Genomic DNA, 15,191 nt, shown 5'->3' on the forward strand with positions numbered 1-15,191 from the left:
GTTTAAAAAAAAGGGATGAGGTGCTGCAAGGTGAATTTAAGGAGTTAGGAGATAAATTAAAAAGCAGGACCTCAAAGGTAGTGATCTCAGGATTACTACCAGTGACACGTGCTAGTGAGTATAGGAACAGAAGAATAGACCAGATGAATGTGTGGCTTCAGGGATGGTGTAGGAGGGAGGGATTTAGATTCCTGGGACATTGGGACTGGTTCTGGGGAAGGTGGGACCTGTCCAAGGGAAGAAGCAATAGTGGAAGGCAAAGAAAACAAGGGTGAAAAACAAATAGGGCCATAGTGCAAAATAAAACTAAGATGACGAGCAATCTTAAAAAGACAAGTCTAAAGACATTGCGTCTAAATGCGCGGAGCATTCACAATAAGGTAAATGAATTAACAGCGCAGATAGATATTAACGGTTATGATATCGTTGCGATTACGGAGACATGGCTGCAGGGTGACCAAGGATGGGAACTGAACATCCAGGGGTATTCAATATTTAGGAAGGACAGGCAAAAAGGGAAAGGAGGTGAGGTGGCGTTGAGTAAAGGAGGAAATCAATGCAGTAGTGAGGAAGGATATTGGCTCGGAAAATCATGATGTAGAATCTGTATGGGTGGAGCTGGGAAACACCAAGGGGCAGAAAACATTGGTGGGGGTTGTCTATAGGCCCCCAAACAGTAGTGGAGATGTAGGGGAGGGCATTAATCATGGGTGACTTTAATCTACATATAGATTGGTCAAACCAAATTAGCAATAATACTGTGGGGGAGGAATTCCTGGAGTGTGTACGTGATGGTTTTCTAGACCAATACGTTGAGGAACCAACTAGAGAACAGGCGATCCTAGACTGGGTATTGTGCAATGAGAAAGGATTAATTAACAATCTTGTTGTGCGGGGTCCCTCAGGGAAGAGCGACCATAACATGATTGAATTCCTCATTATGATGGAGAGTGAGGGAGTTGAATCCGAAACTAGGGTCCTGAATCTAAATAAAGGAAATTACGAAAGTATGAGGTGCGAGTTGGCTATGATAGATTGGGGAACTTTACTAAAAGGGATGACGGTGGATAGGCAATGGCTAATATTTAAAGAACGTGTGCAGGAATTACAACAATTATTCATTCCTGTCTGGCGCAAAAATAAAACAGGAAAGGTGGCTCAACTGTGGCTTACAAAAGAAATTAGGGATAGTATTAGATCCAAAGAGGAGGCATATAAAATTGCCAGAAAAAGCGGCAAGCATGAGGATTGGGAGCAGTTCAGAATTCAGCAAAGGAGGACAAAGAGATTGATTAAGAGGGGAAAAATAGAGTATGAGAGTAAACTAGCAGGGAACATAAAAACTGACTGTAAAAGCTTCTATAAATATGTCAAGAGAAAAAGATTAGTGAAGACAAATGTAGGTCCCTTGCAGTCAGAAAAGGGGGAAATTATAATGGGGAACAAAGAAATGGCAGAACAATTAAACACATACTTTGGTTCTGTCTTCACAAAGGAGGACACAAATAAATGTTAGGGAACCAAGGGTCGAGTGAGAGGGAGGAACTGAAGGAAACCAGTATTCATAAAAAAAAAAGTGCTAGGGAAATTAATGGGGCTAAAGGCTGACAAATCCCCAGGGCCTGATAATCTACATCCCAGAGTACTAAAAGAAGTGGCCCTGGAAATAGTGGATGCATTGGTGATCATCTTCCAAAATTCTATAGACTCTGGAACAGTTCGTACAGATTGGAGGGTGGCAAATGTAACCCCACTATTTAAAAAAGGAGGGAGAGAAAAAACAGGGAATTACAGACCAGTTAGTCTAACATCAGTAGTGGGGAAAATGCTAGAGTATTATAAAAGATGTGATAACAGAACATTTGGAAGGCATTAACGGGATTGGACAGAGTCAGCATGGGTTTATGAAAGGGAAATCATGCTCAACAAATTTACTGGAGTTTATTGAGGATGTAACTAGTAGAATAGATAGGGGAGAAACAGTGGTTGTAGTGTATTTGGATTTTCAGAAAGCTCATGATAAGGTCCCACAAAAGAGGTTAGTGTGCAAAATTAAAGCACATGCGATTGGGGGGAATATACTGGCATGGATTGAGAATTGGTTGACAGACAAGAAACAGAGTAGGAATAAACGGGTCTTTTTCCAGGTGGCAGGCAGTGACTAGTGGGGTACCGCAGGGATCAGTGCTTGGGCCCCAGCTATTCACAATATCTATCAATGATTTGGATGAGGAAACTAAATGTAACATTTCGAAGTTTGCAGACGACACAAAGCTGGGGTGGAATGTGAGCTGTGAGGAGGATGCAAAGCGGCTCCAATGTGATTTAGACAAGTTGGGTGAGTGGGCAAGAACATGGCAGATGCAGTATATCGTGGATAAATGTGAGGTTATCCACTTTGGTTGTAAAAACAGAAAGGCAGATTATCTGAATGGTAATAGATTGGGAAAAGGGGAGGTGCAACGAGACCTGGGTGTCCTTGTACACCAGTCGCTGAAAGTGAGCATTCAGGTGCAGCAAGCAATTAGAAAGACGAATGGTATGTTGGCCTTCATTGCAAGAGGATTTGAGTACAGGGACAGGGATGTCTTACTGCAGTTATACAGGACCTTGGTGAGACCACATCTGGAGTATTGTGTGCAGTTTTGGTCTCCTTATCTGAGGAAGGATGTCCTTGCCATGGAGGGAGTGCAACAAAGGTTTACCAGACTGATTCCTGGGATGTCAGGACTGACGTATGAGGAGAGATTGGGTCGACTAGGCCTATATTCACTAGAGTTTAGAAGAATGAGAGGTGATCTCATCGAAACATATAAAATTCTAACGGGACTAGACAAACTAGATACAAGGAGGATGTTCCCGATGGCTGGGGAGTCCAGAACCAGGGGTCACAGTCTCAGGATACGGAGTATGCCATTTAGAACCGAGATGAGGAGAAATTTCTTCACTCAGAAGGTGGTGAACCTGTGGAATTCTCTACCACAGAAGGCAGTGGAGGCCAAGTCATTAGATGTATTCAAGAAGGAGATAGATATATTTCTTAATGCTAAAGGGATCAAGGGATATGGGGAAAAAGCGGGAACAGGGTATTGAGTTAGACGATCAGCCATGATCATTTTGAATGGTGGAGCAGGGCCGAATGGCCTACTCCTATTTTCTATGTTTCTATGTAAGAGGAAAGCAAGAGATTTGAGTTCTTTTTATTTCTGTTGTAATGTTAATTTAATGTGTCTTTAATTTAGTGCAAACATTTGCTCACTGAAGCAGATAAGCAGTTTATGGTGTCCCAAATAAAAGTATCCCTGTCTTCTGCCACATTCCTTGGCTACGGGAGCCGTCTCCTCTTTCCCAGATTTTCCTTGCTTCCCTCCCTCTCTGCTGTTCTGCTGTAACTAACTTTTGTTTCTTGTCACTTTTGCCTTGCACCATCATCCCTTTTGTCATTTAATCATTCCTGCCTTCAGCCCGATCACAGACCTCCCTTCCCATTTGTTCTTTTCCTGTTGCACCCCGTCCCCTGTTCCCTGACACTGTGTTTGGTTAAAAACTATTAATCTCATAAATCTTCCAGTTCTGATGAAATTATACCCTCTATAAGTCATCAGTCTATATTAAAAGGGTCATGGACCTGAAACATTAACTGTTTCTCTCGCCACAGATGCTGCCTGACCGGCTGAGTATTTCCAGCATTTTCTGTTTTAATTTCCGATGTCCAGCATCCGCAGTATTTTGCAATTGTCTTAGGGTATTGTGTATTCCAGTGCTCAGCCTCAGTACCTACATCGAGCAATACAGGGTGTGTCGGCATGGGCTAGTCTGCTGGAATGTAGTGTGGTGTGATGCTGTCTCTTGCAGGTGGGCTTTCAACCTTTTGCCTAAATGTGGTTTGGGTAATTTCACACTCATAATCCAGTGGTTTGACATTTCAGGCTGATGTGGCTTCTTGATACAAACCATGTGGTATAACTAGGCTTTAAAATGTGCTAACAGCACGCCCAGGCTGAAAACAATATTTTAATATAGACTGATGACTTATAGAGGGTATAATTTCAAAGTTTTCAGATGACATGAAACTCAGAAATGTAGTAAACAATGTGGAGGATAGGAATAGATTTCAGGAGGACATAGACAGACTGGTGAAATGGGCAGACACACGGCAGATGAAATTTAACACAGAGAAGTGTGAAGTGATACATTTTGATAGGAAGAATGAGGAGAGGCAATATAAACAAAATGGTACAGTTTTAAAGGGGGTGCAGGAACAGAGACCTGAGGGTGCGCATACACAAATCTTTGAAGGTGGCAGGACAAGATGAGAAGGTTGTTTTTTTTTAAAAAAAAGCATATGGGATCCTGGGCTTTATAAATAGAGGGATAGAGTGCAAAAGCAGGAACGTTATGATAAACTTTCATAAAACACTAGTTAGGCCTCAGCTGGAATAATGTGTTCAATTCTAGGCACCACACTTTAGGAAGGATGTCAAGGCCTTCGAGAGGGTGCGGAAGAGATTTACTAGAATGGTACCAGGGATGAGGGACTTCAGTTATGAGGAGAGACTGGAGAAGCTGGGGTTGTTCTCAGAGCAGAGAAGATTATGGGGAGATTTGATGGAGGTGTTCAAAATCGTGAACAACTTTGATAGAGTAAATAAGGAGAAACTGTTTCCAATGACAGAAGGGTCAGTACGCAGAGGACACAGATTTAAGGTGATCGACAAAAGAGCCAGAGGTGACATGAGGAAACATTTTTTACTCAGCGAGATTTGATCTGGAATGCGCTGCCTGAAAGGGTGGTGGAAGCAGATTCAATAGTAACTTTCAAAAGGGAATTGGATAAATACTTGAAGGGAAAAATTTACAGGGCTACGGAGAAAGAGCAGGGGAGTGGGACTGATTAGATAGCTTTCAAAGAGGCACAGGCACGATGGGCTGAATAGCCTCCTGTGCTGTATCATACTACGATAGTATGATGAAGACCAGAGGGAGCTCCTCTTAGCAGCCAGTGGTAGTGGGGGGGTTGGGCGGTGATATGGAAGTTATTAACGTCAATGTCTGACTTTAGAAAACAAATTAACATTGGTAATTGAAACAATAGATTCTTTTTCCCTGCTTGAATGTTCATTTGTCCATTATTGGGCGTACATTTTAATTGACAGTACTTCAGATCTCACCCTCTAATACTTTTCTTTAATGTTTAATACCATTTTTAAAAGCAGGATGCTGTAACTGTGATATACTCCTATGAAATTTCCCTAATTATCCAGGTCCCCAGGGTAGGTTCTGTCATCATGTGATTTGACAATTGTTCTCCCCTCAGTAACATTTTGAAGTCAGGCGGCCACTCCAAAACCTAATACCTTCAATCCCATTCTCTCAAATATCTATTTAATCCTCTCAACTGTTTCCACAATAGCTACCTCCCTGAGCAGCCATTGCATGTGTCTACATTCCTCTGCAGAAAATTGTTAAATCTAAATGTCTGGGCATCTTCCATCTAACCAGGTCTCCTGGTTCGAGAGCTTGTGGCAATATTGAACATTTCAGGAATCTCTTAAGGATCTTAAATATTTGAACCTTCTCTTCAGAGTAAACCATCCCCTGTAGCTCAGTACCTTGAGTTACGTATCAGTATTCTGCACTGCCTCCAATGCCTGAGTATCTTTACTGTAGTATAGTGACCAGAACTACTAAGTACAGTAGCATAGTTATGTTAATGGGCTAGTAGCCCAGAGGCCTGGATTGAGAATCTATAGAAAATTAGTTCAAGTCCTACCACAGCAGCTTGAGAATTTGAATTCAGTTCATTAAAAAAAACTGGAAATAAAAAGCTGGTAACAGTAAAAGTGACCATGAAGCTGTCAGATAGTCGTAAAAACCCAACTTGTCCAATAATGTCCTTTAGGGAAGGAAACTTGCCATCCTTACCTGGTCTGGCCTATACATGACTCCAATCTCCCACCAACATGGTTGACTCCTAATTGCTCTCTGAAGTGGCCTAGTAAGATTAGGGATGGGCAATAAATGCCGGCCTTGCCAGCAACGCCCACATCCCAAAAACAAATTTAAAAAATATTGTATAATGTAATCCAGGTGTGGTTGTGTGCCTTGAGCTGACTCATTAACTGACTTTGGGTGATCTTTGATTCAGGACCAAATTCCACTGCGATTCCACGTCGCTGCTGCTGAGATAGGAAATGAGATTAATATACAGCTTGATGTACCTTCGACCATTTGGACAAAATCATCAGGTTATGTATCTTTAAGCAGAATTTACTGCAGCTCAAATGATAGAGGGAACCTAATACACTGTAGGCTGAGTTTGGAAAAAGAACTAACATTACAGCTCTTGGCCTTGGTGGATATGAGAGACAAAATGCTTAATACACAGGAAAAAGAGCGACTGTTTAATTTTATGGGTTAAATCGCATTTACAGACTGTCCTGATATTGGCACCACAGACAGTTTGATCAATGAAGTGTTGCTGCCAATCAATGCTCTCTTGATGTCAACTGTTCAGTTTTTAGCTGAGAGGGGCATTTGTGCTCCCTCTATCTGTGCGGGCAGTACACATGAATTGACGTCCTTTTGACAGTTATTTGTATTAACAGGTCTTCTCACTGCCCTTCCTGCAGCAATGCACGTATAACGATTATTTCCATCATTTTGTCAGTTGAGCAGGACAACTCATTGCAGCACTGGGCAGGGGAAAAATCTACTTAAAGCACTGTCATTTTCTAACTACTTTCACTCAGCTAAATGTTTGTAACCCCTCTGCTTTTGGTTTATTAGGTCGTGCGGTGGGGAGTGAAGCTTCGGGCACCCGAACATGAGTAACACACCGACATCAAGAAAGCCATACAGAAAGGCACCACCTCAGCACCGGGAGAATCGGCACGAGCCACCAGTTTTTAGGGATGAGCTAGATGGGACAACCTTAGCATCCGAGCCAAGTCAGGTAACTGAGAACAGACATGTGCCTGTACATCAGCACAGACGATTCAGTTACACGGACACCATTGGTGAGTCAGGTTTAGGAGTGCAGCAGAGTGTGGGAAATTCAGAAGCATCAAAAGCCCACTTTTCTCCTCTCTGCTCTCAGGATTCCAGCAGTGAAAGAGAGGAGTCCCCTTTTCCTAATAGGCTGGGTATTAGGAACCTGTCTCCTCTGGGCTTTTGCAGTAAAAAACTGGGCAAACAGTCAGGTGATGATGATCTGAAGTCAACAGTGCAAAGCTTAACGAGGTTTCTGAGTAAAAGTGAAGAGACTCTCATGGCTTCCACGAATGAGGATGAAAACTTCAGACACTCGCTGAAAACCAGGAGTCTGGGGTGTAGTTTAGCCTTTAAAGAGCCCGCTGAAATTTTGGCTCCAAGGGAGCTGGATAGTTCCCAGATTCAGCTGCCTCGCAAAGGAATTCTCAAACAGTCAAACATGCTGGGTGTTACGGTTGAAAGTCTACGTAAGGCCAGGTCTGCAGAAACGTTAGCCGGAAATAGGACAGACCAGTCAATTTATCCTTCTCAGCAATTGCCAAAAGGGCAGAAGGGCAGAAGAGCCTCTGTGCAAGGCAAACCATCGTTGCAATTCAGTTTAGCACAGGGTAGGCACCAGGGGCCAAGCACAGAGATCATAGAAGAAAAACTAAAGTTTTCCAAATTCCTGGATGAGATCACCTATAGAGTGCTGAGTCCACACAATCTTCAGTCATTAGGAGCTACTCGGGTAAAAGGACAAACGATGAGCCGCTGTTCTCCGGGGTTGAGCCGAGATTTGGGTCCAGAGTCAAGGCATGGCAAGAGGGAAATGCAAGAAACGAGAAGAGATGGGATGGTGAAGGGTTCCGGTGGAAGCAGAGATGTGTCTGAGGGACAAAGGAACAGCGTGGAAATTGGAGTTCAATCCAGGAAAGGGTGGCAGAATATGGGGAGAGCAACAAGTCCTAGAACAATTGGGAAACAGTTTATAGCGAGGAAAGATCGCACCGAGATGCACCACAGCACAGAGAGAGACGTTACTGATGTTCGGAGAGGCAGCATAGACCGATGTCCCGAGTGTACAACAGAGGCACTCGAAACAGGTAGAGAGGGAGAGCCAAAAAGGACCAGGTTGGGTAGAGAAAATCAAGAGGATGGATTTGAAACCTGTGCAGACTGCATGCAGCCCCATTATCTAGGAGCTGAAGTGGGACAGAAGGACATTGCTGAGAAGTGTCGAGCTGATTTAAACCCATCTCTGCATTCAGATCAGGATAGGCATTTGGCTGCTCTGCAAATGGCATCCATCATTGTGCGAAATAAGGTAAGGGGCTCAGAAATGCACGAATCAGAATGTTCTGATTTTTGGTGGGTTAAGGCTTCTCATTTGAAGTGGTGAACTGATGAACATTTTTCTGAGAGAACCTTTGAACAATACTAATGTGTTGTGATGAGATGTTACCTGTGCACTTAGCAAGATGCACTAGAGATATCTACTGATAGTTAACAGATGCTGCATGGAAGTATTGCATCTTTATCAATCCTTTCGGGTTTTATGACACACTCCATGTTACTGCACATTTTGTTAGAAACTATCCGACATCCTGTTAAATACAAATTGAGTGTTGCTAATCTCAATTAATTGATTCAAGGTTAAATCTTTTCAATTCCCCAATGACTGTTAATTACACATTCCGGTCTGGTCCTGATATATATAGAGATCAGGGAGATCCCAGATTTGATCCGTGGTTTGAGCTAGTTAAGGGGAGTGGGGAGATCCCAGATCTAATCCCTGGTTTATGCTGAGCTAATTCCATGGAGGGCGAGATCCCAGATTTAATCCCTGGTTTGAGTTGAGCTAATTCCATGGAGGGGGAGATCCCAGATTTAATCCGTGGTTTGAGCTGAGCTAATTCCATGGAGGGGGAGATCCAAGATTTAATCCGTGGTTTGTGTTGAGCTCGTTCCATGGAGGTGGAGATCCCAGATTTAATCCCTGGTTTGAGCTGAGCTAATTCCATGGAGAGGGAGATCCCAGATTTAATCCCTGGTTTGTGCTGAGCTAGTTAAGGGGAGTGGGGAGATCCCAGATTTAATCTCTGGTTTGTGCTGAGATGATTTCAGGGAGGGGGAGATCCCAGATTTAATCCCTGGTTTGTGCTGAGCTAATTCCATGTAGGGGGAGATCCCAGATTTAATCCCTCGTTTGTGCTGAGCTAATTCCATGGAGGGGGCGATCCCACATTTAATCCGTGGCTTGTGTTGAGCTCGTTCCATGGAGGGGGCGATCCCACATTTAATCCCTGGTTTGAGCTGAGCTCGTTCCATGGAGGGGGAGATCCCAGATTTAATCCCTGGTTTGAGCTGAGCTCGTTCCATGGAGGGGGAGATCCCAGATTTAATCTCTGGTTTGTGCTGAGCTAATTCCATGGAGGGAGGATATCCCAGGTTTGAGCTGAGCTAATTCCATGGAGGGGGCGATCCCAGATTTAATCCCTGGTTTGTGCTGAGCTAGTTAAGGGGAGTGGGGAGATCCCAGATTTAATCCCTGGTTTGTGCTGAGCTAATTCCATGGAGGGAGGAGATCCCAGATTTAATCCCTGGTTTGAGCTGAGCTCGTTCCATGGAGGGGGAGATCCCAGATTTAATCCCTGGTTTGAGCTGAGCTCGTTCCATGGAGGGGGCGATCCCAGATTTAATCCCTGGTTTGTGCTGAGCTAATTCCATGGAGGGAGGAGATCCCAGATTTAATCCCTGGTTTGAGCTGAGCTCGTTCCATGGAGGGAGGAGATCCCAGATTTAATCCCTGGTTTGACTGAGCTCGTTCCATGGAGGGGGAGATCCCAGATTTAATCCCTGGTTTGAGCTGAGCTCGTTCCATGGAGGGGGGATATCCCAGATTTAATCCCTGGTTTGTGCTGAGCTAATTCCATGGAGGGGGAGATCCTAGATTTTATCCCTGCATTGTGTTGAGCGCGTTCCATGGAGTGGGAGATCCCAGATTTAATCCCTGGTTTGTGTTGAGCTCGTTCCATGGAGGGGAAGATCCCAGATTTAATCTCTGGTTTGTGCTGAGCTAATTCCATGGAGGGGGAGATCGCAGATTTAATCCCTGGTTTGTGCTGAGTTTGTTCCATGGAGGGGGATGTCCCAGATTTTATCCCTGGTTTGTGCTGAGCTTGTTCCATGGAGGGGGAGATCCCAGATTTAATCTCTGGTTTGTGCTGAGCTAATTCCATGGAGGGGGAGATCGCAGATTTAATCTCTGGTTTGTGCTGAGTTTGTTCCATGGAGGGGGATGTCCCAGATTTAATCTCTGGTTTGTGCTGAGCTCGTTCCATGGAGGGGGGAGATCCCAGATTTAATCCCTGGTTTGTGCTGAGCTCGTTCCATGGAATTCGTTTGGGTGGGGTGGGGGTGGTGATCACTATATAATTGGCCTCAGTGCCTCTGAATTGGGAAGAGAAAAATTAGCTCGGGTTGCCGCTCTTCATTGCTGTCCACTGACCCCTGCTGGAAGGTATGATTGGATCTCGGTTGGCTGTGGTGTTCTTAACTAAATGGTCCAACAACATTTAAGTTTGCCTCTTTTTATACTTGAGGAATGGTTATTTGGGTGAGGTCCTGAGGAATTGTACTGCTCCATGGGGACTGTACCCCAGCATGAGTTAGTGCCTTCAATAGATGAGCTGAGAAAATTGCAGAAATATTTCTTATTCCAGCCATGAGATGCAAAAGAATATTGATATGTGCTGGAAGCTGCTTAAATGTATAATCTGAGCAAAATATTTGCTCGGGCTGTCTTTAGGACATATTGTGGTAGGTTTAGCAGGAATGGGCCTGGTTCTTCTATTCATATTAAGTATAACTGACTGTAATTAATGTGTGGCTCTTAATATTTTTTAATTGGATTGTGACCACTAAGGAAATATTTTGGACTTGGCTGTATAAAATATTGACGTGGGAAAGTGAGAGTGTTTTGATGCATACATAAGGGGGGAAGGAATAGAGAGGTACAGGGGCAGGGTGGGAAGAGGCTGGAGTGAGAGGAAGCTTATGTGGAGTATAAACACTGCATAGACTAGTTGGGCAGAATGGCCTGTTTCTACGCTGTAGATTCTATGTAATGTAACAAATCATGTTACAGAAAAGGACACTAAATTTTTGACTTGGGGATGACTGTGGATCTGTGTAATCTGTTTACTAGGATGGAGGTAAATAACCATTTCAAATCCTGTCTGCAGTAACAGCCAGTCTGCTTGCAAATATTGTACCAACCATAACCAAATGGAGTGGAGCAGATTAGGGCAGTTTTCTGCCTTGCAAGTTGTGCACTGACTCGACTGCATAATTGGTGAGGATGTTAGGTGCAGTGAACTCAAATGATTTGGATTTTTGTAATTGCTAATTTAACTTATTTTTGGTGGTCTCTTACCCCCGCCCCCAAATATACACGTGCAATAAAAACTTGTCACAGTCTCTGCCTGTTTATCTGGTCCAGTCAGAGCCCTCACCGTTACCCAGCTATTAAACTTAGGGCCCAAAAAAGACTTCAACACCATTCATCAGTTGTTTTGATTAATGGGCATGACTATAAACTTGATAACATTGCCAATGCAGCACCCTGCATGATGCCAGCATGGCAGCAGTCTGCCAGGGAGTGCAGGCACTGAGCAGATGCTTGTTTGCCTTCCCACTCTTCTCAGTTGCCAGTCTGAGCCACGGTGAGCGAAGAGGAGAGAAAATCAGACCGAGTAACCTGGCAGCTCGTCTCCTGGCAGCAGACTACAAAGGGCAATAGAGGAGCTCTGGGAATAGGCAGCCCACTTCAGTACCGGAGTCCCCCTTGTCGTGGAGTAATTACAGCAATAGTCATCATGTATCATTTACTTGAGAATCCAAGGAAAACTGTTGTGGAATTCCATCAAGCAGTTGGGTCATTTTGTTAATTGAAGGTGGGTGTAATTGTTACTAACTGCAGCACCTCCTTTCTCCACAGGAACCACTGTCCGATGGAGACAGGATCAAGTAAGTTATTTTCTGTTACTATATTAGGTGTTATGATTTCTGTGGAATGATGAAGGGTTAAAAGCTGTTTGTATGAGTGTTTAAGAACTCTTAAATTAAAGCTTCCATTCATTCATATGGCATGGAATTCCTGTTACAAGCAATGCTTTATTTATTTGATTCTGAACTAGTTTTCTTTCTTTCAGCCCAGTAATCTAATACCCCTGTTTTAATCTCTTCTACTTGAAGCAGTTCTGCAGTGCACTGGCACTCCCATTTCTCTGAACTCTGCCCATTTATGATATGTGGAAGATTTTAGAGCAGGCGCAGCATTTTAAAAAAAATTTTTAAAAATTAATTCTTGGCATGAGCATCGTGGGCAAGGTTGGCATTTTTTTAAATTCATGGAATCTGGGCGTCGCTGGCAAGGCCAGCATTTATTGCCCATCCCTAATTGCCCTTGAGAAGGTGGTGGTGAGCCGCCTTCTTGAACTGCTGCACTCCGTGTGGTGAAGATTCTCCCACAGTGCTGTGAGGAAGGGAGTTCCAGGATTTTGACCCAGCGACGATGGAGGAACGGCGATATATTTCCAAGTCAGGATGGTGTGTGACTTGGAGGGGAACGTGCAGGTGGTGTTGTTCCCAGTTGCCTGCTGCCCTTGTCCTTCTAGGTGGTAGAGGTCGTGGGTTTGGGAGGTGCTGTCGAAGAAGCCTTGGCGAGTTGCTGCAGTGCATCCTGTAGACGGTACACACTGCAGCCACTGTGCGCCGGTGGTGAAGGGAGTGAATGTTTAGGGTGGTGGATGGGGTGCCAATCAAGCGGGCTGTTTTGTCCTGGATGGTGTCGAGCTTCTTGAGTGTTGTTGGAGCTGCACCCATCCAGGCAAGTGGAGAGTATTCCATCACACTCCTGACTTGTGCCTTCTAGATGATGGAAAGGCTTTGGGGAGTCAGGAGGTGAGTCACTTGACGCAGAATACCCAGCCTCTGACCTGCTCTTGTAGCCACAGTATTTATATGGCTGGTCCAGTTAAGTTTCTGGTCAATGGTGACCCCCCCAGGATGTTGATGGTGGGGGATTCGGCGATGGTAATGCTGTTGAATGTCAAGGGGTGATGGTTAGACTCTCTCTTGTTGGAGATGGTCATTGCCTGGCATTTGTGTGTGGTACAAATGTTATGTTGCCATTTATCAGCCCAAGCCTGATTGTTGTCCAGGTCTTGCTGCATGCAAGCACAGACTGCTTCATTACCTGAGGGGTTGCGAATGGATCTGAACACTGTGCAACCATCAGCAAACATCCCCACTTCTGACCTTTATTGCCCATCCTTCGTTGCCTTTGAGAAGGCGGTGATGAGCCAGCTTCTTGAATCGCTGCATTGTAACGGTTTGATACAACTGAGTGGCTTGCTAGGTCACTTCAGAGGACAGTTAAGAGTCAACCACGTGGGACTGGCGTAACATACAGGCCAGACCAGGTAAGGATGGCAGGTTTCCTTCTCTAAATGACATTAATAACATTTTGCATTTATATAGTACCTATAACGTAGAAAAATATCCCAAGGTATTTCACTGGCATGTGATCAGGCATAAATTGACACCGAGCCAAAGATGGAGATATTAGGAAGGGTGACTGAAAGTCTGGTCAAAGAGGTAGGTTTTAAGGAGGAGAGAGAGGTGGAGGGTTTTGGGAGGGAATTTCAAAACTTAGGGCCTGGACGGCTGAAAGCATGGCCGCCAATGTTGGGGGGGAGGGAGTGGGGTTGCTAGGAGGTCAGAGTTGGAGGAACGCAGAATTCTCAGGGCCGTAGGACCGGAGGAGGTTACAGCGATGGGGAGGGGTTAGGCCACGGTGAGCCTTGAGCACTAGGATGGGAATTTTAAAATCAAGGTCTTGGTGGACCGGGAGCCAATGTAGGGCAGCGAGCGGGATTTGGAATATTCAGATCACATTAGTGAACCAGTTGGACGTCTGACAGTCGACAGCTTCATGGTCACTTTTACTGTTAACAGCTTTTTATTTCCAGATTTAAAAAAATCCGATTTCAAATTCTCGAACTACCATGGTGAAAGTTGAACTTGTGTTCTCTGGATTATTAGTCCAGGGCTCTGAATTACTCGTCCAGTATCACAAGCACGACGTGACCATACCCTCAGACAATTACCATATGCAAATCAGAACAAGCAAAGTTCTTTCATAAGTCACAATCATATAATTAATTTTTCTGGTCACAGTCCTTCTCTCAGTGGGGAGATGGTGTACAGGGCAGTGATATGAAAATTACAACCAGAACAAAGTATTAACCAGACCTACTGATGGTGGCTGTTTACATCTGATAGTGGCATTGTGCTTTCAGAGGAGTTTGGGAAACTTGGCTTCTGTGCCCTTCTTCTTACAGCACAGCAGCTGAAATTGGGACCGTCATTTGCAGCAATGTAATATGAAGGGCACATGGCCAGCGTTCTCTAAATTCTTGTCTCCTATTTGAGTTGTCAGAATTTATTTGTAAAATGTTTAAAAGGTCTCTCTAGATATTGCGCTTAGAAGTAAATGTGTGTTGGTGTACTTCAGAGCCTGGATACTCACCCTGAAGCTCCATAAGCAATTTTTAAAAAACTCAGCATCCTCCAGGACTCGAGTGCTGGCTGGTACTGAAGTTTTCAATTGCAACAGTATGAGTTCTTTTGTGCAAATATAGCACTTGTCTCAACTTCATTTGTGAGTGAATTGAGAGCATTGGTTATGTTTAGATGTAGTTTACCTGGAGGAAGATCGATGGGCGTGTGACTCGAGACAAACCCTGAACTAGCGTGAAGCTGGACAATGAATGTTTAGTTATTGTGAAGGTGTACCATTTTAACACGTTTATTAATTCCCCCTCATTTTGAACTTCAAAATGGAGGAGTTCTACTTGACCTCACTCACAATAATGCACTTTAAAAACATCAGGAGCTGTGAGTTGAATTTAATTGGAGAGTGCGTAGACCTGGTGTACACAGATTTCTCTGTTTCCATTCACTCCAGTTGACTGAGCTGCTAATGATTGTATCAAATTGAAAGCAGGTCTGAAGAATTCATTTTTTTCCCTTCAATCTAATGATTTCATAGAATGAAAACTTGAAATACATGGTTGGTGTGCAATGTGCTGCATCATAGTTGCATAAATCAGCCATGGAGCAGTGATCAGCAGAGGCCAGTTGAATCCCTA

The 15,191-nt window shown here is 44.1% G+C and overlaps 1 protein-coding gene across 2 annotated transcripts in view; it reads left to right on the forward strand.

Annotated features, from left to right (window-relative positions):
- Nucleotides 1-15,191, forward strand: part of tjap1 (tight junction associated protein 1 (peripheral)) — a 116,327-nt gene that overhangs the window by 20,203 nt on the left and 80,933 nt on the right. The window contains exons 3-5 of one of the 2 annotated variants that reach the window (XM_067985232.1): nucleotides 6,149-6,248; nucleotides 6,790-6,955; nucleotides 11,975-12,003. In XM_067985232.1, coding sequence (XP_067841333.1) covers nucleotides 6,827-6,955; nucleotides 11,975-12,003 — 158 coding nt within the window. In that variant the 5' untranslated portion in view covers nucleotides 6,149-6,248; nucleotides 6,790-6,826. The remainder of the gene's footprint in view (nucleotides 1-6,148; nucleotides 6,249-6,789; nucleotides 6,956-11,974; nucleotides 12,004-15,191) is intronic. The other variant, XM_067985231.1, reaches the window with a different exon arrangement.

Source organism: Heptranchias perlo, chromosome 5, assembly GCF_035084215.1.
Source record: "Heptranchias perlo isolate sHepPer1 chromosome 5, sHepPer1.hap1, whole genome shotgun sequence".
Lineage (NCBI taxonomy): Eukaryota > Metazoa > Chordata > Chondrichthyes > Hexanchiformes > Hexanchidae > Heptranchias > Heptranchias perlo.